Raw genomic sequence first — 21137 nt, 5'->3', positions numbered from 1 at the left:
TAGTAGAATTCTATGCAGGGAATTCTTTTTTAATTCTTTAATAGGCTCCTGTCTTGGTGAATTAAGTATTTTTCATGGAGTGAGAGTCTTGAGAAAAGACTTAGTGGAGTGGTTTACAAAAGTTCATAGCTGAGAGAGTAGGAATGATTGTTAATTAAAGATAATTTTAGGGCTTCCCTGGTGGCACAGAGGTTAAGAATCCACCTGCTGGTGCAGGGGACATGGGTTTGATCCCTGGTCCGGGAAGATCCCACATGCCGCGGAGCAACTAAGCCTATGTGCCACAACTACTGAGCCTGCGCTCTAGAGCCTGCAAGCCACAAATACTGAAGCCCGCGTGCCACAACTACTGAAGCTTGCGTGCCTAGAGCCTGTGCTCTGCAGCAACAGAAGCCACCGCAATGAGAAGCCCACATACCGCAACAAAGAGTAGCCCCCGCTCACTGCAACTAGAGAAAGCCCACATGCAGCAATGAAGACCCAGTGTAGCCAAAAATAAATAAATAAATACATAAATTAAATTTAAAAAAGAAAGAAAAAATTCCTTTAAAAAATGTTTAAAAAAAGAAAAGATAATTTTGTAAAGCAGTTGCAGTAACTTTGAGGTTGAAGTGTTACTTTGAACTCAGCTTTTCAGGATTTAACTTGTAGGAAATCAAGAGACCTCTTAATTTTATGCTGTAAATCTTTTCTGTAGAATATAAACTGACTTCCAACTTCATGTACTTTACAAATGCTTTCTTTTGTAATCTGGACTTTTATAGTATTTGGAGGTTCATAGTTGTTATAAAAGTAAACCTTTTACTGGCAGATTAACACTTGGGAAGTAAAGTGTAAGTATGCTTATTTTTATTTTCCATGGCTGGTTAGGAGTAGGGTTGTATAGAAGTGATTGGAAAACAAACCTTGTGTGTGTGTGTGTGTGTGTGTGTGTGTGTGTGTGTGTGTGTGTGTGTGTGTGTGTGTGTGTGTGTGTGTGTGTGTGTGTGTGTGTGTGTGTGTGTGTGTGTGTGTGTGTGTGTGTGTGTGTGTGTGTGTGTGTTAATGTGAATGGGAAGAATCTATTCCAGATTCCCTGTCTACTGAGATACCTACTGTAGAGAATGTGAAGTGATAGACTAGAATTGCAAATAGGTCCATGATTGGTTTAAATAATTTTGCTGTATGTTTCCCTCCAGTTTAATCCACTTCTGTGGTAGAAGGTTTCTTTTCATTGAATACTGTACTCCTTTCAGGGCAGCAAACAGTGAAACTACACAGCAGGCCTACGTATCCAGTAGCCCAGCCTCACTGAGCTACACTCAGTGCCTATATCTCTAATTGCTGTGTAAACTAAGTGCTCAATAGTGGCTTTAGTTGTCTGGAAGGGACTGCTACTGGCTGTATTTATTTTAAGAGATCGGTTGCTGAAGAAAATCTTTAATTTTATTGATATAATTTCATGTATGGTTTGGATAGACTTTTCAGAGTGGGGACAGATTTTTCAAAATACTCTGGAATATGCTGAATTGTTAATTGAACAGGGCAAAAATAATATCTTCATATATTTTAATTGTTTGATTCTTCTGCTGGATATTCATCTCATCTGAGGTTTGAGTTTTCTATTAGTGCATTGCATACAGTTGTTTCATAGTTTTATTCTAAACACTTAATTTAGGTCAGTGATAATGTGCTTAGGGTAGTGGGGTATCAGAATCACCTGTGAGGTTTTTTAAAATTACATACTCTTATGTTTTCCCTCTGATTTTGACCAAATACTTTTCTCTCAGCTCCCTGATCAGCCTAGAGTCTTTGCTAGATTATCAAATCACTGGTTTTCAGACTTTTTAAAAAAGCATAGAACCTCTTACTTCAAACAAAACCTAGCCTGCAAAACATAAATATGAGTGGGCTTTTCTGATTGAAGTTGGAGTGGAACCCTGTGACCTGCCTGCTCTAACCCTCCTACCTCCTAGCCAAGTCCCTGAAAAATAAGGAATTTGCTGTATTCATGAATGAAAATGAAAGAAACACCATTTTCAAATGAAATATTGATTTGTGCAAAATGAGAGGCAAAATGCCTTACTTCTCTTGTTTTGTGAATCTCAGAGAGATTTTGTTTCATTTATTCTCAAAGTAGTTGAGTGTGGTTAAGGATAAATTCAGTAATAAAAACATATTCGGGGGGACGTAGACTCCTCATTTAGTTATTCCCAGTCCAGTGTGATTTCTTCTGGGCCCTATGTGTATGACGGAATTTCTACTGTACAGTTTAGTTAGATGATAAATAGGAGGGAGATAATTTACCTCTTCTCAGATAGATGATTATCTAAAGATTCCTCTTGACTTAATACCTTAAAGATAAAGTAAGTAAAATTGTAAATGTGGTCTTGGAAAATGACAGATCTCCAATGCAGCGCCTGATTAAATTTCTTTCTCTACTGTTGTCTTCCTTTGGTGGGCAGGTGGTAGAGAAAACGAACCCTACAGAACCAGTTGGAGTGGTTTGCCAAGTGGATGGAGTATACCAGGTGGTGGAATATAGTGAGATTTCTCTGTCTACGGCTCAAAAACGAAGCTCAGATGGACGACTGCTGTTCAATGCGGGGAACATTGCCAACCATTTCTTCACTGTACCGTTTCTGAGAGATGTTGTCAAGTATGGGCAAGATGGGGGCTTTTAAAAATTTTTATTTATTGTTAATCCGAAGCTAAGTCACTTGAGAAGTAGGAAGAAACTTCAAGACCATATCGTACATGATTCATCTTCCTTTCTGATGAGCATCTTTATCAAATGGAAGTTTACCTGACATTGTAGTTGTTTTCAGTACGATATATCATCGAGTGCAAATTTGTAGTAGTCCATTCTCCTCAGTGCATTAACTGAGTCCAAAGCAGTTCTCCCTCTTCTTCTCTTACTTCCCTCCCTCCAACTGTGCTAGGTTCTGGAGAAGCAAAGAATAAGAAAGGGAATACCCTCTCTCTACCACAGCTGGAAACCTTAAAAAATACAGATGTCTACCCTACATCTACTGAACCAGAATTTCTGGAGGTCGATGCAGACATCTGGTTTTTTTTTTGTCTGTTTGTTTGTTTTTGCGGTACGCGGGCCTCTCACTGTTGTGGCCTCTCCCATTGCGGAGCACAGGCTTCGGACGCGCAGGCTCAGCGGCTATGGCTCACGGGCCCAGCTGCTCTGCGGCATGTGGGATCCTCCCGGACCGGGACACAAACCCGCGTCCCCTGCATTGGCAGGCAGACTCTCAACCACTGCGCCACCAGGGAAGCCCACACCAGATTTTTAAATGAAGGACATTCTCAATATCTGATTCTTCACTTGATTGCTTTTTAGACATTTAAGATGACTACTTCTTAAAAAGTTACTCAGCTTTACTCTTTTTTTTTTTTTAACATCTTTACTGGAGTATAATTGCTTTACATTGTTGTGTTAGTTTCTGCTGTATAACAAAGTGAATCAGCTATGTGCATATTGTATATCCCCATTTCCCCTCCCTCTTGTGTCTCCCTCCACCCTCCTTATCCCACCCCTCCAGGTGGTCACAAAGCACCGAGCTGATCTGCCTGTGCTATGCAGCTGCTTCCCACTAGCTGTCTGTTTTACATTTGGTAGTGTGTATATGTCCATGCCACTCTCTCACTTCATCCCAGCTTACCCTTCACCCTCCCCGTGTCCTCAAGTCCATTCCGTATGTCTCTGTCTTTATTCCTGTCCTGCCCTTCGGTTCATCAGAACCTTTTTTTTAGAATCCATATATATGTGTTAGCATATGATATTTGTTTTTCTCTTTCTGACTCAATTCGCTCTGTATGACAGACTCTAGCTCCATCCACCTCACTACAAATAATTCAATTTCGTTTCTTCTTATGGCTGAGTAACATTCAATTGTATATATGTGCCACATCTTCTTTATCTATTCATCTGTCGAAGGACACTTAGGTTGCTTCCATATCCTGGCTATTGTAAATAGTGCTGCAGTGAACATTGTGGTACAAGACTCTTTTTGAATTATGGTTTTCTTAGGGTATATGGCCGGTAGTGGGATTGCTGGGTCATATGGTAGTTCTAGTTTTAGTTTTTTAAGGAACCTCCATACTGTTCTCCATAATGGCCGTATCAATTTACATTCCACCAACAATGCAAGAGGGTTCCCTTTTCCCCACACCCTCGCCAGCATTTATTGTTTGTAGATTTTTTGATGATGGCCATTCTGACCTGTGTGAGGTGATACCTCATTGTAGTTTTGATTTGCATTTATTTAATGATTAGTGATGTTGAGCATTTTGTCATGTGTTTGTTGGCAATCTGTTTATCTGTTTTGGAGAAATGTCTATTTAGGTCTTCTGCCCATTTTTGGATTGGGTTGTTTGGTTTTCTGATATTGAGCTGCATGAGCTGCTTGTATATTTTGTAGATTAATCCTTTGTCAGTTGCTTCATTTGCAAATGTTTTCTCCCATTCTGAGGGTTGTCTTTTCATCTTGTTTGTAGTTTCCTTTGCTTTTAAGTTTCATTAGATCCCATTTGTTTGTTTTTATTTCCATTTCTCTAGGAGGTGGGTCAAAAAGGATCTTGCTGTGATTTATGTCATAGAGTGTTCTGCCTATGTTTTCCTGTAAGAGTTTTATAGTGTCGGGCCTTACATTTAGGTCTTTAATCCATTTGGAGTTTATTTTTGTGTAAGGAAGTGTTCTAATTTCATTCTTTTACATGTAGCTATCCAGTTTTCCCAGCACCACTTATTGAAGAGGCTGTCTTTTCTCCATTGCATTCTCTTGCCTCCTTTATCAAAGATAAGGTGACCATAGGTGTGTGGGTCTATCTCTGGGCTTTCTGTACTGTTCCACTGATCTATGTTTCTATTTTTGTGCCAGTACCATACTGTCTTGATTACTGTAGCTTTGTAGTATAGTCTGAAGTCCAGGAGGCTGATTCCTCCAGCTCTGTTTTTCTTTCTCAAGATTGCTTTGGCTATTCGGAGTCTTTTGTGTTTCCATACAAATTGTGAAATTTTTTGTTCTAGTTCTGTGAAAAATGCAGTTGGTAGTTTGATAGGGATTGCATTGAATCTGTAGATTGCTTTGGGTATTATAGTCATTTTCACAGGCTCATTCTTCCAATCCAAGAACTTGGTATATCTCTCCATCTGTTTGTATCATCTTTAATTTCTATCATCAGTGTCTTATAGTTTTCTGCATACAGGTCTTTTGTCTCCTTAGGTAGGTTTATTCCTAGGTATTTTATTCTTTTTTTTGCAGTGGTGAATGGGAGTGTTTCCTTAATTTTTCATCATTAGTGTATAGGAATGCAAGAGATTTCTGTGCATTAATTTTGTATCCTGCTACTCTACCATATTCATTGATTAGCTCTAGTAGTTTTTTTTTTTTTTGCAGTACGCGGGCCTCTCACTGTTGTGGCCTCTCCCATTGCGGAGCACAGTCTACGGACTCGCAGGCTCAGCAGCCATGGCTCGCGGGCCCAGCCACTCCGCGGCATGTGGGATCTTCCCGGACTGGGACACGAACCCGTGTCCCCTGCATCGGCAGGCGGACTCTCAATCACTGCGCCACCAGGGAAGCCCAGCTCTAGTAGTTTTTTGGTAGCATCTTTAGGATTCTCTATGTATAGTATCATGTCATCTGCAAACAGTGACAGTTTTACTTCTTCTTTTCTGATTTGGATTCCTTTTACTTCTTTTTCTTTTCTGATTGCTGTGGTTAAAACTTCCAATACTATGTTGAATAATAGTGGTGAGAGTGGGCAACCTTGTCTTGTTCTTGATCTTAGAGGAAATGGTTTCAGTTCTTCACCGTTGAGAACAATGTTGGCTGTGGGTTTATCATATGTGGCCTTTATTATGTTGAGGTAGGTTACCTCTGTGCCTACTTTCTGGAAAGTTTTTATCATAAATGGGTGTTGAATTTTGGCCAAAGTTTTTTCTGCATCTATTGAGATTATCATATGGTTTTTGTTCTTCAATTTGTTAATATTGTGTATCACATTGATTGATTTGTGTATATTGAAGAATCCTTGCATTCCTGGGATAAACCCCACTTGATCATGGTGTATGATCCTTTTAATGTGCTGTTGCATTCTGTTTGCTGGTATTTTGTTGAGGATTTTTGCATCTATGTTTATCAATGATATTGGCCTGTAGTTTTCCTTTTTTGTGATATCTGTTTCTGGTTTGGGTATCAGGGTGATGGTGGCCTCATAGAATGAGTTTGGGAGTATTCCTCCCTCCGCTGTATTCTGGAAGAGTTTGAGAAGGGTAGGTGTTAGCTCTTCTCTAAATGTTTGGTAGAATTCACCTGTGAAGCCATCGCGTCCTGGGCTTTTGTTAATTGGAAGACTTTTAATCACAGTTTTAATTTCAGTGCTTATGATTGGTCTGTTTATATTTTCTATTTCTTCCTGGTTCAGTCTCAGAAGGTTGTGCTTTACTTAGGATTTGTCCATTTCTTCCAGGTTGTCTATTTTATAGGCATATAATTGCTTGTATTAATCTCTCATGATCCTTTGTGTTTCTTCAGTGTCAGTTGTTATTTTCCTTTTTCATTTGTAATTCTGTTGATTTTAGTTTTCTCCCTTTTTTCTTTATGAGTCTGGCTAATGGTTTATCAATTTTGTTTATCTTCTCAAAGGACCATTTTTTAGTTTTATTGATCTTTGCTGTTGTTTCCTTCATTTCTTTTTCATTTATTTCTGGTCTGATCTTTATGATTTCTTTCCTTCTGTTAACTTTGGGTTTTTTTGTTCTTCTTCTTCTATTGCTTTAGGTATAGGGTTAGGTTGTTTATTTGAGATTTTTCTTGTTTCTTGAGGTAGGACTGTATTGCTATAAAGTTCCCTCTTAGGACTGCTTTTGCTGCATCCCATAGGTTTTGGGTTGTTATCTTTTCATTGTCATTTGTTTCTAGGTATTTTTTGATTTTGTCTTTGATGTCTTCAGTGATCTCTTGGTTATTTAGTAGCGTATTGTTTAGGTTCCATGTGTTTGTACTTTTTTACAGTTTTTTTCCTGTAATTGATATCTAGTCTCAGAGCATTGTTGTTGGAAAAGATCCTTGATATGATTTCAATTTTCTTAAATTTACCAAGGCTTGATTTGTGACCAAGATATGGTCTATCCTGGAGAATGTTCCATGAGCACTTGAGAAGAAAGTGTATTCTGTTGTTTTTGGATGGAATGTCGTATAAATATCAGTCATGTCCATCTTGTTCGGTGTGTCATTTAAAGCTTGTGTTTCCTTATTTATTTTCATTTTGGATGATCTGTCCGTTGGTGAAAGTGTGGTGTTAAAGTCCACTACTATTATTGTGTTACAGTCGATTTCCCCTTTTATGGCTGTTAGCATTTGCCTTATGTACTGAGGTGCTCCTATATTGGGTACATAAATATTTACTGTTGTTATATCTTCTTCTTGGATTGATCCCTTGATCATTATGTAGTGTCCTTCTTTGTCTTTTGTAATAGTCTTTAAAGTCTGTTTTGTCTGATATGCGAATTGCTACTCCAGCTTTCTTTTGATTTCCATTTTCAGGTTTACTTTAGAATTTCAACTCCAGTCCCCAAATATTTCCCATTCCACTACGCTTTTTGTAGCTGTGTTATTAATTCATCCAAAGTAATTATAAATACTCATCTTTCCATCTAACACTTGATGGTATCTCAGTTGGGAAAGTTGGGGCGAAGAGTGGAACATTTTATAAAAGACATGGAAATCATGGGAGAGATGTTGGTGTGAGCTGTGTGTGTATTTTTTTATTTTGGAGATCATGATTTGATTTTTAATTTAAGGAAATGAATAGGGAAATCTATTCATTTAATATTTAAACATGAACTGAAATTTAACAAATGCTTTTCCCTTTGAAATCTTAGTACTCATTGTTGGCGCATTTGCTCCTGAGTATGATTATCAGATTCTCTGGCATTTTAAATTTGGAAAGTGATTTTGTTTTTTTTTTTTTCTTTTCCTACTTAGTATTTATGAACCTCAGTTGCAGCACCATGTGGCTCAAAAGAAGATTCCATATGTGGATTCCCAGGGGCAGTTAATTAAGCCAGACAAACCAAATGGAATAAAGATGGAAAAATTTGTCTTTGACATCTTCCAGTTTGCAAAGTATGTTTCGAATAGCATCAGTAAGATTAAGTATGTCTTGAAACGTTGCCCTTTACTCTTCTAGGCAGAACACTCTTTTCAGAAAACAGTTGACAGCATATATGTCAGTTATGGCATTTTGATTGTGAGTGTATAGTTTTGACTCGTTATCATCCTCTAGTGTGAAACCACCAATCCAAGAATATGGTTTGAGTTGCCTGTGAGTACTTTTTTAAAAATTTCAATTCGTTTATTATCTGACTCTCCTGCAAAATTGTTAAAGTCACTTATTTTGGCTGAGAGACAGAAAAGGTTGAGATAGAGAATTGGCCCATTTTGTGTTTAGGATGTCTTATTGATCTGAGTAAATGTTTCAGTGAACATGTTTTCATCTTATATAGCTCTCTGTTAAAGATCACATTGATGTTGACATTTGTGTCTCAGAATTTGACCAATATGAAAATGCAGAAGAGTAATCTTCCTATATACGTTTCTAAATCATCCTTTTTGCCTGTTTTTTTTGTTCCAGAATAGGTACTAATATGATCTTTTTGTATTAAGATTTCTAATCTAACTTAAGATGAAGTATTTTATTGTTGGGGTTGGAAATAATTTTTCATTTTGCAGAGAGAAGGGAATTCCAACTTTATTTCATCCAGGAATGAACATTATTTCTTTCAGCATTCGTTTGAAATTGGATTAAGAGAGACTGTAATTGAAGACCAAAGGCTTAGCTATATAGAGAGGAGTCAGAAGCTGTGTGCACAGTTTTATTTCATAATAAAGCAGTGTTTGTATGGTTCTACTCTAGGAAGTTTGTGGTGTATGAAGTATTACGGGAAGATGAGTTTTCCCCACTGAAGAATGCAGACAGTCAAAACGGGAAGGACAACCCCACTACTGCAAGGCATGCTTTGATGTCCCTCCATCATTGCTGGGTCCTCAATGCCGGGGGCCACTTCATAGATGAAAATGGCTCTCGCCTCCCAGCAATTCCGCGGTAGGTTGATGCCTTCTCTCTTTTGTGTGTATGCTTCCTGGGCTCTCCTCTTGGACTTCTTTTTCCTCTATCTCTGATGTATTCCTAGAACTTAAAAAAAAGCAAAGTATTGATGTGGGCAGATCCTGATGTGAAGTAATGAAGGCTTGGCCTGTTACAATGAGAACAATAGCTTTACTTCCCCTTAAAGAGGAATCTTCTAAAACTCTTGGTTTTTTGGATGCCTCTCTACTGTGTCAGTGAACTGACTCCTACTGAATGATGGTCAGAAGGTAATTCTTCTGGTGTGCCCCATGGTTAAAGTCCATCAGAGGCCACTATGCCACAGCGCAAGAGGATTGATTTTTGCTGCCCATATATCTGTGGCCTCACTTAAGTGCTCTCTACGAGCCCCTGCCCTCCAACCCTCAAAAGACCTGCCACCCACAGGCTGCCTGTGAGACATAGGCACACTTCAGTTCTCACCATGACACTTTCAGATTGCTGAGGGAGGTGCCAGGAAGGGATGTGCACGCTACTTACATTCACTGATACTCAAACTTTGGAAACGTTTTAGGATTTTAGAATTAAAAAAAAAAAAAAGAAGATCCTTGGAGCTATTCAAATGTGAGATAAAGTAAGTTACGTCTTATGTTTTTTGATAAAACCTCTTTTGGCACCTAGAATTCCCCCTTTCTAAATCATTCGATGTTTCTATACTTTTGTAAAAAACATTCTGCCGTATAATTTATATTCTTAAGGGATAAAAAGATTGTTTGTATGCACAAAAGCGCTAGAATGCCTTGGTAAAGGTTAGAACATTGGGCATTGGAACTTACTGGTCCATAACTGTGTTTTTACAAGAAGGAGCAGTAGTAGACTGTCTCGCAGTCCAAGGCTACTTTCAGGCTCTGTCTTGTCAACAGGCTTGCTCTGTGCCATGTCATATTGTCCTCATGCTTCATCTTTGACCATTGAGTTTTTTGTTTTTCATTTTTTTTACCCCCTCAGGTCTCCTTTGCCAAGTTTATAGTTTACCATAAATACATGCCTTTCAGTCAAGTCTATTTTGCAGTTCCACTTCATTTTTATTGTTTGGTATGTTTCCTTTCCCATTAATGCTTATTTGTTCCTACATAGCAGTGCTACAAATGGAAAGTCAGAGACCATCACAGCTGATGTCAATCACAAGTAAATATACCAGCCTGCCTGCAGTGCATGGTGATGGGGCTGTGCTTCCCTCTGTACTAACTGGCATTGTAGTTTAGTGCTCTCTGCCTTTTGGTGGTCTGGGGGGGGGGTGGATGATTGAAGCTTTGGTGGGGGTACTGCTTATTTGGTGGCAGGTATCTCGCTGGATGACACTAACTCAGAATCTCAGTGCATGCTGGAAATGGGGAGCATGCTTTTCTAAAGAATTTGACCATAGGTATTTGAGCCTGTAGTGACAAGTTAATAAGTAAAAAAGCTAAAATCTAGAGCAGGTTACAGGCCAGGGAGAACAAATTTGGATCCCAGCCTACCCCTTTTAGCATAAGCTAGATAAAAATAACATTCTGCAGATGTGTCTTATCAAATTGGATATATGCTGTCAGTATAAAGGCTAACTGCTCCTGACATAGTTGATGGCTCTTAACGTGGAGAAAACTGTTCTTTTGATTTATTCTCATAGTAACAGCTCCATTTTTCGTCTCTCTGTGTTAATTTTAGTCAGTTATTTCCTGCTCCTAAAGAAAGTGTCTTTTTGTCTTAATGGTTGATAATTTTTAGCTAGAAGTAGCATGTATCCTCTCTTGTTTGGGTACTGACAGAGTTTGAAAAAGCCATTATCTTTATAGCTAAAGAGTCAGCTTGGTATTCTTGTTACCCTTTAAAAGTAATAAGGTTTAGTTTGAATTTTAAGTTTTTAAGATAATTTGGGAAATGTGTACATAGCCAAGGATCTGGAGATGGGGGTTTTCTCAAAAATAGAGTGGCAGTGATGTCAGTTTCATCTGTATGTTTTTTCCTGCCTGTGCTGCTCATCTTTGCCCTGTAGAGACAAGTCCCTGAGAGTGTCATTGTTTCTGGGATGTGGCCCTGGAGACAAGGAAGTGGACTCACAGAGCTGGCTAGTTTCTTATAGCAGCCATAGCTAACTATTGCCCCTCATGCCATGGCAGCTGGGATGCAGTGCCCTTTGTCATTTTCTGTCCCATCCATCGTCTTTAATATGTGGAAGCAACCTACTTTTACAATTAAAAAAATAAATTTTTGACCCTAAATTTCCTTCTGATTGAACCACAGCTTTTAACCTGTAAAGTGAAATAGCTTCTTAATTATAGAGCCGAAAACAACATCCAGCTATCTCAGTTAAGATACAAAAGTTTTAAACATTATTTAGTTCTTGTTTGGGTTCTTTTATTTCACACTCCCCCCATCCCAATTTACTTCATTTTAACCATTTGTTGAATAGTTAAACTGAAATCAAAGTTTGGCCCCAAATGAGATCATGGAATTAGAAATAGGTCCTGCTGAAATTCTTAGCATTAAAGGATGCCCTTATAGAGTAGTAAAGATTACTTGAAAATGAGAGATGGAAAGAAAGTATTTTTTATAAAAGAGGGAAGAAACAGCTTGGAGGTATTCTGAAAGAATGGAAGCAAGGATGCTGAATTTTGACAAATGACATTATTTTTATTTTTTACCTGAATACCTACTCAACAGTGTTAGCTACCAGAAGGATGCTTGACTAAAGAATTAGGGGTCAGGGCTGTTGGGGGCTGATTTGCCTGTCTCCTGAGATTTTACATTTGGTGACGGGAGCTCCTCTCTTTTCTCCTCTCGGGCATCCAACTTTCTTAGTTTTTTTTGGTATCTTTGTGGTGCTAGAAGGGAAGTTATATTCAGGTCGGCTATGTGTTCCTCCGGTTCAAAAACACCTTCAGTTCCTGGCACACCAAATCCTTTAGGGGTTCAGGTGGGGCTGGGTTATATACATCTTATCAATGGAATGGGTCCTCATTTTCCCATTTGGTTTTATAGGACTCCAAGCTGCCCCAGAGGGTCTGGACCAGATCTCTTGAGCTCTTTTGATAGAATCTGATACATATCTACATCTCTGGCTGGAGAGATATGTGCTCCATCTTTTAGTTCATCTTTTACCTGAATTAGTCTGCCATCCATCTACCCTCATAGTTCGTTTATTCATTCAGCCAGCAAGCGTTTGTAGGCCTGCACACAGACCTTCAGGTACTGTTAGTATCCCAGGTGCTGAAGTAGCTTACACAAGAGAAATAAGTCATTTCTTACAGCCTACTGGGAGATTCAAGATGCACATACATAAAAGTTAAGTAACATCATCAGGCAGTATGTGTTAAATGTGTGGTATAAATAATAATTACCCTAGGAGGCAGTGACTTATCACATGTCTAATAAATTTATTTATTTTTTTATAAATAACTGAATGAGAGCAATCACTATGAAATGCATTGGTCAAAGGAAGGTTGGGGCTTGAGTTATGTCTTGGAGGGTGGGTATGATTTGGATAGTTAAAGGGACCATAGCTGAGAATGACTTGGAATAATCTAAAGTGCATGTGTCTGGGCTGGTTTGAGTGGGAAGTAGCAGGACAAGTGAGTTGGAGTAGGGTATAGAGTGCCTTGAAGGCTCACTAAATGGTTCTGTTGACAGAAAGATTGGGTGTGGCTAACCTCAGAAGCCCTCTGATTTTATTGACTCCACCAAAGTTAGTGAAGTTAGTGACTTTAAGCATATTAAAAGCACTGTTTATTGACTTTTGTGTTACGTAATTTAGAAACTCAGGATCGCAGGTGGCTGTAAATGTTAGAACGTGATCTAGAGGAAGCAAGTGGTGACTTTGGCCTTGCCTTCACTTGGATGCATTCTGCCTTAGATCTTAAAAAAGGGACCTTGGTGAAAGTAGCCGAGAAGCACCTTGAAACATTGAATAAATCAGCTCAGCTAATCTAGGAGATTTGGGCTGTACTGGGAAATAATTTAACTGACCCTTTAGTCCAATGGAATTTTCTGTAATGAAGGAAATGTTCTGTATCTGTGCTATCCAATTTGGTAGTCATTAGCCATTTATGGCTACAGAACACTTGAAGTGTGGTTATTATGACTGAGGGACTGAATTTTAAATTTTTAATTAATTTTTAAAATTTTAATTAATCTAAGTTTAAATAACCATATGTGGCTTGTGGCCGCTGCCTTGGACAGTGCAGCTTTAGAATGTTGGTCAACATTAGTATGTAACGTGCAAGGCTGTGGCAGGGGTTAAAATCAAATACGAAGGATTCAAAATGCCTTGCAGTGAGCCTGGAACACAGTGTGTACTCAGTAACTAGTCCCTTGTCTATGAACTTAAAATTTGGAAATGATAAAAAATGATATGTACGTTAGGGGGTAAGTGTGTCAATGTTGGCGAAGTACTTTGAAGAGCTACTGGTGATTACCCCAGATAGTGTCTTTTGGACCATGATGATTTCATATTAACTTACTCCTCAGGGAATTAAGTGATCATGAAGGTAGGACCTGCTCTATTTGTTTAGGAGAATTTTGTTATCTGCAGGTTTCTCAGAGGGAAATTATGGTCTGTATCTTCGCTCTGGCAAGTAACATGGGAAGCAGAATCTTTACCGTGTCTGATTTTTTTTCTTAGCTTGAAGGATGCCAATGATGTACCAATACAATGTGAAATCTCTCCTCTTATCTCCTATGCTGGAGAAGTAAGTTTGCTTTTTGCTTTTTTCCCTATTCTTCTAGAAGTAGGATTGTGATATTGTTTTATGTTGAAGTAGAGTTGTCCTTAGAGAAGATAACATCATTTTCCAGTGGCCCTGCCCTGAGGAGCTCGTCCTGAGAATGAGAAACCTTCTCTTCGAGAGTTCCTGTTATGGCTTTGCATCTGTCCATTAGTTGCCATGAACAGAATGTTTAATGTTTACTTCATTTCACCTACACGTTGAAATGCAATGGGCTTTTAAAAAATAAGCCTTGTTTTTTAGGTAAATCATCTGTCATTTTTTAGTGTGATGTAATTTTTCCTTTCAGTGGGTCTGTTTTGTTCATATGCTTAGTACTTTCACCTTTAAGACTGGGGGATGTAGGGACCCCTTTATTCTGATATGTAATATTTTTTTCTGGAGATCCTTGTCAGATTGTTCACTTCTAACATCAGAAACAGCCACCTTGCTTATTAGAATGTTAACTCTACTAAGTGATGATTATAAGGAAGAATGATTATCATCTTATTAACTTTAAAACTTTTATTATAATCAGAATAACTTTCCCTCTTTTTGTTGTTTGTTTTATGCTTCCATAAATAGGTCATTAAGCCCAGTTTAAAAAGTATACTAAGCAGATTTTTTATTGACTTGTAAATTCTGTATCTCAACCCAACTTGGCATTCATGCTTTATCATTATTATATAGCCATTAAGTCCAGCATTACATGACTAGTGTCCACCAATTTTCTAACTGTGTTTCATTTCAACCCTTCTTGTAGGGACTAGAAAGTTATGTGGCAGATAAAGAATTCCACGCACCTTTAATCATTGATGAGAATGGAGTCCATGAGCTGGTGAAGAATGGTATATGAGCCAGATTCCACCACAGTTCCACCACAATAAGAATAGCTTTTATTTTTGATAGACCGACTGTGAACCTACAGGACCTCTCCCGGAATACTCAGTTTTCAATATCCACAGGCTTCCATTTTAATTGTTGAACTCTAGTAACTACTACATATTCCCCAAGATCCAGATGACTGAACTTCAGAAAGTGTTTTTATGATTCTCAACTGATTGAAGGTCTTATTTATATTTTTCAATTGTATACTTTTTTTTTCCAAGCTAAGGAAAACATTGGCCATCTAGGAAATTTCCTACAGCTTATGTGTAGTCAGGGTGTTCAACATCACTTTACTTGGAGCTGGCAGCATTTGTTTTTGAAGTTGTACATAGTAATAATATGTCGTTGTACATGTTGAAAGGTTTCTATGGTACTAAAAGTTTGTTTTATTTTATCAAAAATTAAATTTTTTTAAGAAAATGATTGGACAATAAAATGAACTTTTCTTCTTGTCTCTGGAGTGTCATTTGTACCTTGAGGGAATTATTCCATTGGGAAAATATGAATCTTTGGAGAAACTTTGAGATAATGCAAAAAATCAAATTGATACCTCTGTGACTGCAATCTTCTAGTTTTTTTTATGAATATCTAATTTTGAACTTTATCCTCCTATCACTTTATAATAGTGGCCCTCAACCAGAGATGGTTTTGCCTTCCTCCAAGGGACGTTTGGCAATGTCTAGAGACATTTTTTTTTTTTTTTTTTTTGCGGTATGCGGGCCTCTCACTGTTGTGGCCTCTCCCGTTGTGGAGCACAGGCTCTGGACGCGCAGGCTCAGTGGCCATGACTCACGGGCCCAGCCGCTCCGCGGCATGTGGGATCTTCCCGGACCGGGGCACGAACCCGCGTCCCCTGCATCGGCAGGCGGACTCTCAACCACTGCGCCACCAGGGAAGCCCTAGAGACATTTTTTGTTATCATAACTGAGAGGGTGGGATAGTAGTACTGGCATCTAATGAATAGAGACCAGGAATATTGCTACCCATCCTGCAATGCACAGGACAACCACCTATAAACAAGAATTATCTGACCCATACTGTAAAGGTTGAAAAACCTTGTATATCATTGGCTATCCTCTTTTGCCCAAATATTTGGTGGCACTTGGGATTTCAAAAGAATATAATTCCTGCATTTCCCCAGGTGAGTTAATCACTACTATTCCAGTTTTGTTCTGTTGTTTTCAGCTAGAGGATTAAAAAGACAAAGGTGGTTTTTGGACTTCCCTGGTGGTCTGGTGGCTAAGACTCCACGCTCCCAGTGCAGCGGGCCTGGGTTCAATCCCTGATCAGGAAACTAGATCCCACACGCGTGCTGCAAATAAGTGTACTTATGCCGCAACTAAAAGAGCCCACATGCCACAACTAAAGATCCGTATGCTGCAGCTAAGACCCAGTGCAGCCAAACAAATATTTTTTTTAAAAAGATGCCATATTTAAAACAAAAAGGACAAAGGTGGTTCTTTAAATATGGGCCATAGATCATTGGTTGTTAGTAAGGATTCTCTATGTCTAACATGTAGTTTGCATAAAAATGTTGAGTTTTATAAATGCATTTTATATAGCCTTTAAGTACTGACCAAAAGCATAAAAATTGACATCTGGATAAATGAAAAATTCTAAAAATTATGTCTAAAGGAGACATTAGTAAATTTTATTTTCCATTGATAAGTTGTCACATGATAGAATGTCATGGGTGGGTCTTTTGTTCTTTATAAGTACAAAGTTTAAGGATCACTTTTTTTTTTGAAGACTGTATGATATTTATATCTAGTTAAAATTTTTGTATGTGTGTGCTAAGGCTTAAATATTGTGTCTAGCATATTTTCTGTTTTATTTCAATAACAGCCCAATTTTGCTATTGTTATCTGTTCCATTTCTCAAAAGGGTGTGAGGTTTGAGTTCTTCATCAGAACAATCTCCAAAATGGATTGTGAGTACAGAACTGCCGAGTCTTTAGCATCTGAATGGTAGGCTTCATTTCCTTTTTTCTGAACTTTCATCTGCTATTTCCTGTCTCCCTATATTTAAGATCATACTAATAGTGCCAGGGAAGGGGAGCACTGGCAGTATGGGGTTGTGGTAGTGGTTTTATAGGGGAAGAATGGCTGGGGAACACTGGGTATATTAAGGGCAAAGAGTTGGAGAGCCTCTGAGCCATGAAATTATAAGGTGATAGCATTATGTACCTTCATGAGTCCTTGTCAAATTATTGTTCTAATTCAGCAAATATAGAATTGGGTAAAATGTTTATCAAAATATGAATTAGAATCACTTGGCAACAGCATGGTAGAATTTATGTTAGAGTTAATAATCACTGAGTTTGGTCAAAATCACCCTTGCTATGTGTTAATAACTTTGCCGATAGCCACAAATGAACGTATAAGCCCAATAGAGTGTGATATTTGAATATTTCTTTTTCCTCAGTTTCTCTCTTGCTTCTCAAAATTGATCCAGTTTTGATGTCTAAAAAGGAATTATTAGTGTTATCTATAGGATGGTGAACAAAAAGAATTCCATTTTCAATTTCTAGTCCTTCTATTCCTAGAAGTTTGGGCTGTCACTGGTAGTATGTAATTTCATTTCTAACTCTATCTCTCTCCAGCATTTCTTCTTGATGATTCATCATGGTACAGTAAGATCTCAGTTATCCAGGTAAAAAAGAGGCAAGGAAAAATCATGCATAACCCAGGAGAGTGACTAAAACACAAGTCATTCAGTTGGCTTAGAAATCTGTTCTTTCTCTGGCTGAGACTGATGCTTTTGCAATTCATGATCCTCTTTGGAGCCCTGATTTAGGAAAAGCATGTTGGGAAGTGATGAATGAATGAGTCAGCCAATAAAGGTTGAGTTCCTATCACATGTCCAGCACTACTAAGGGATAAAAAGTGTAACATAGGGTCGTCTCCTTACAAAGCTTGCATTCTGCTTAAAGAGATAAAATTAACCCACTTAACACATTGGGAAGATAATCTAGTACTAAAATGTAAGGAATGAAAAGTTCAGTAACAGTTAAAGGTCATCGTTATGACCTGGAGTTTGGTGTGGCAGAACTCAACAAAGAACCTCCTCATTTCCCTTCTCAAATTGGGGTCAGAAGTTTATGTTCTAACAAGAAAATGTATGTCAATAATTCTAATATGTATAATGAAAAGTCAGTGAGGTTTTTAGTAATCAGAACCCTGTTTTGCCCCTAGTAAGCACTCAATGTTTACTCTGACTTATTGACTTTAATTGCCTTAAAATGCAAATGTATATTGTGATTCAGAAATGGATTTTTAAAGGGAGATTATTATTCTGGGAAGAAGGAGTCACTTACCTGTGAGAAGTTGCCAGGTTATGCCCAAGTTATGGGTTAATAAAATCTGTGACAGTGATTTTCTAAGTGTGGTCTCCTGATCAGGAACATCAGTATCACCTGGAAACTTGTTAGAAATGCAAATTATCAGAATTGCTACATTACACATTTGTGGGTGGGGCCCAGAAATTTGTGTTCTAACAAGCCCTCCAGGTGATTTTGTTGCATACTCAAATTTGAGAACCACTGCCATAAGAGAATTCAGGGTGGCTAATCAAACGTTCTGAGATGGTACCAAAAAGAGAACATAAATGAGGGGAGAAACAGAGTTTCCTGGAGCAAGAATAGTTGAGCCAGAAACTAAATAGCTTTATTCTTTAAAATACCAAGGGAACTCTCTTGCATTCCTATACACTAATGATGAAAAATCTGAAAAAGAAATTAAGGAAACACTCCCATTTACCACTGCAACAAAAAGAATAAAATACCTAGGAATAAACCTACCTAAGGAGACAAAAGACCTGTATACAGAAAACTATAAGACACTGATGAAAGAAATTAAAGATGATACAAACAGATGGAGAGATCTACCAAGTTCTTGGATTGGAAGAATGAGCCTGTGAAAATGACTATAATACCCAAAGCAATCTACAGATTCAATGCAATCCCTATCAAACTACCAACTGCATTTTTCACAGAACTAAACAAAAAATTTCACAATTTGTATGGAAACACAAAAGACCCCAAATAGCCAAAGCAATCTTGAGGAAGAAAAACTGAGCTGGAGGAATCAGGCTCCCTGACTCCAGACTATACTACAAAACTACAGTAATCAAGACAGTATGGTACTGGCACAAAAATAGAAATATAGATCAGTGGAACAGGATAGAAAGCCCAGAGATAGACCCACACACCTATGGTCACCTTATCTTTGATAAAGGAGGCAAGAGAATACAATGGAGAAAAGACAGCCTCTTCAATAAGTGGTGCTGGGAAAACTGGACAGCTACATGTAAAAGAATGAAAGAACACTTCCTTACACAAAAATAAACTCCAAATGGATTAAAGACCTAAATGTAAGGCCAGACACTATCAAACTCTTAGAGGAAAACATAGAACACTATATGGCATAAATCACAGCAAGATCCTTTTTGACCCACCTCCTAGAGAAATGGAAATAAAAACAAAAACTAAAAAATGTGACCTAATGAAACTTAAAAGCTTTTGCACAGCAAAGGAAACTATAAACAAGACGAAAAGACAACCCTCAGAATGGGAGAAAATACTTGCAAACGAAGCAACTGACAAAGGATTAATCTCCAAAATATACAAGCAGCTCATGCAGCTCAATATGAAAAAAACAAACAACCCAATCCAAAAATGGGCAGAAGACCTAAATAGACATTTCTCCAAAGAAGATATACAGATTGCCAGCAAACACATGAAAGGATGCTCAACATCACTAAACATTAGAGAAATGCAAATCAAAACTACAATGAGGTATCATCTCACACAGGTCAGAATGGCCATCATCAAAAAATCTACAAATGCTAGAGAGGGTGTGGAGAGAAGGGAACCTTCTTATGCTATTGATGGGAATGTAAATTGATATAGCCACTATGGAGAACAGTATGGAGGTTCCTTAAAAAACTACAAATAGAACTACCATATGACCCAGCAATCCCACTCCTGGGCATATACCCTGGGAAAACCATAATTCAAAAAGACTCACGTACCAAAACGTTCACTGCAGCACTATTTACAATAGCCAGGACATGGAAGCAACCTAAGTGTCCATCGACAGATGAATGGATAGAGAAGGTGTGGCACATATATACAATGGAATGTTACTCAGCCATAAAAAGAAACAAAATTGAGTTATTTGTAGTGAGGTGGATGGACCTAGAGTCTGTCATACAGAGTGAAGTAAGTCAGAAATAGAAAAACAAATACCATATGCTAACACATATATATGGAATCTAAAAAAAAAGACGGTTCTGACGAACGGGGCAGGACAGGAATAAAGATGCTTACGTAGAGAGTGGACTTGAGGACACGAAGAAGGGGAAAGGTAAGGTGGAACGAAGTGAGAGAGTAGCATTTATATATATACATTACCAAATGTAAAATAGATAGCTAGTGGGAAGCAGCTGTATCCCACAGGGAAATCAGCTCGGTGCTTTGTGACCACCTAGAGGGGTGGGATAGGGAGGGTGGGAGGGAGTCTCAAGAGGGAGGGGATATGGGGATATATGTATGCATATAGCTGATTCACTTTGTTATACAGCAGAAGTTAACACTCCATTTTAAAGCAATTATACTCCAATAAGGATGTTAAAAAAAAATATACCAGTACAAATACTGGTAGAAGAATGGAAGATGGAATTTGCAAGGCCTGACCAGTACAATTGTAATCGCTAGAACAGTGGTTTCCAAGCCCTGTAGTTTCTCTGAATCACTTGGAGAGCTTTAAGAAAAACATACTCCAGTCCTAGAGATTATGATTCTCAGTCTGGTGGAAGGCCTGGGTAGCTAATTTGTAAAAAACATTCAATGATTGTAAAGGGCAGCCAGAAGTGAGAATCACTGACTTGGAGATGTTGACTTAATTTAGAAATCAACAACCAAGGGTGAGAGGGGAAAAGTTTGAATGTGTTCTGGCTTTGGAAAAATAGACAAGGGGTGGGGCAAAGAGTGAAGAAGATTTCACTTGACAAGAACAGCACAAACAGGATGGATGGATGGGGCCGGGAAACAAACATTCTGGAGACGATTTGATTTTGCAGATATCTCAGACTGCTAGAAAGGAACCACCCTAAATAGTGCTCTTTTTAAATTTTATCCATCTTTGGCTTAGCGTTTCCTAAAACAAGGGATGATAGGGGACAAGAGAAAGTTAATAATTTTGTTTAAAAATATTATATTTCAAGCTGAATGAGAAGTGAAAAGTAAAATGATGCATTAAGGTGATGGCATTATGGGTGGGGTGTTTTTCTCTCATAAATTTTTGGATAATTCATTCTTAGTAACTATGATGTTTTTCCTTTTATGAAGGCTCAAAGGATAAACCATGGGTATTCACATTAACTAGTTAGGTACAGCTGTGAGAGAACTTGGAGGTAAAATGG

General features: G+C 38.2%; 1 protein-coding gene across 8 annotated transcripts in view; it reads left to right on the top strand.

Moving 5' to 3' along the window:
- The window catches only part of UHMK1 (U2AF homology motif kinase 1), a 104411-nt gene extending 89243 nt beyond the window's left edge, over positions 1 to 15168 (top strand). For 4 of the 8 annotated variants that reach the window (XM_060134345.1, XM_060134394.1, XM_060134404.1 and 1 more), the window contains 7 exons: positions 2445 to 2638; positions 7983 to 8123; positions 8914 to 9102; positions 9659 to 9718; positions 10222 to 10272; positions 13745 to 13811; positions 14590 to 15168. In XM_060134345.1, coding sequence (XP_059990328.1) covers positions 2445 to 2638; positions 7983 to 8123; positions 8914 to 9102; positions 9659 to 9718; positions 10222 to 10272; positions 13745 to 13811; positions 14590 to 14682 — 795 coding nt within the window. In that variant the 3' untranslated portion in view covers positions 14683 to 15168. The remainder of the gene's footprint in view (positions 1 to 2444; positions 2639 to 7982; positions 8124 to 8913; positions 9103 to 9658; positions 9719 to 10221; positions 10273 to 13744; positions 13812 to 14589) is intronic. The other 4 variants (XM_060134370.1, XM_060134448.1, XM_060134362.1 and 1 more) reach the window with 3 other exon arrangements.
- The last annotated feature ends 5969 nt before the right edge of the window (positions 15169 to 21137 follow it).

The sequence above is a fragment of the Lagenorhynchus albirostris genome, chromosome 2 (assembly GCF_949774975.1).
Source record: "Lagenorhynchus albirostris chromosome 2, mLagAlb1.1, whole genome shotgun sequence".
Lineage (NCBI taxonomy): Eukaryota > Metazoa > Chordata > Mammalia > Artiodactyla > Delphinidae > Lagenorhynchus > Lagenorhynchus albirostris.
This window is presented reverse-complemented; position numbering and strand designations above follow the sequence as displayed.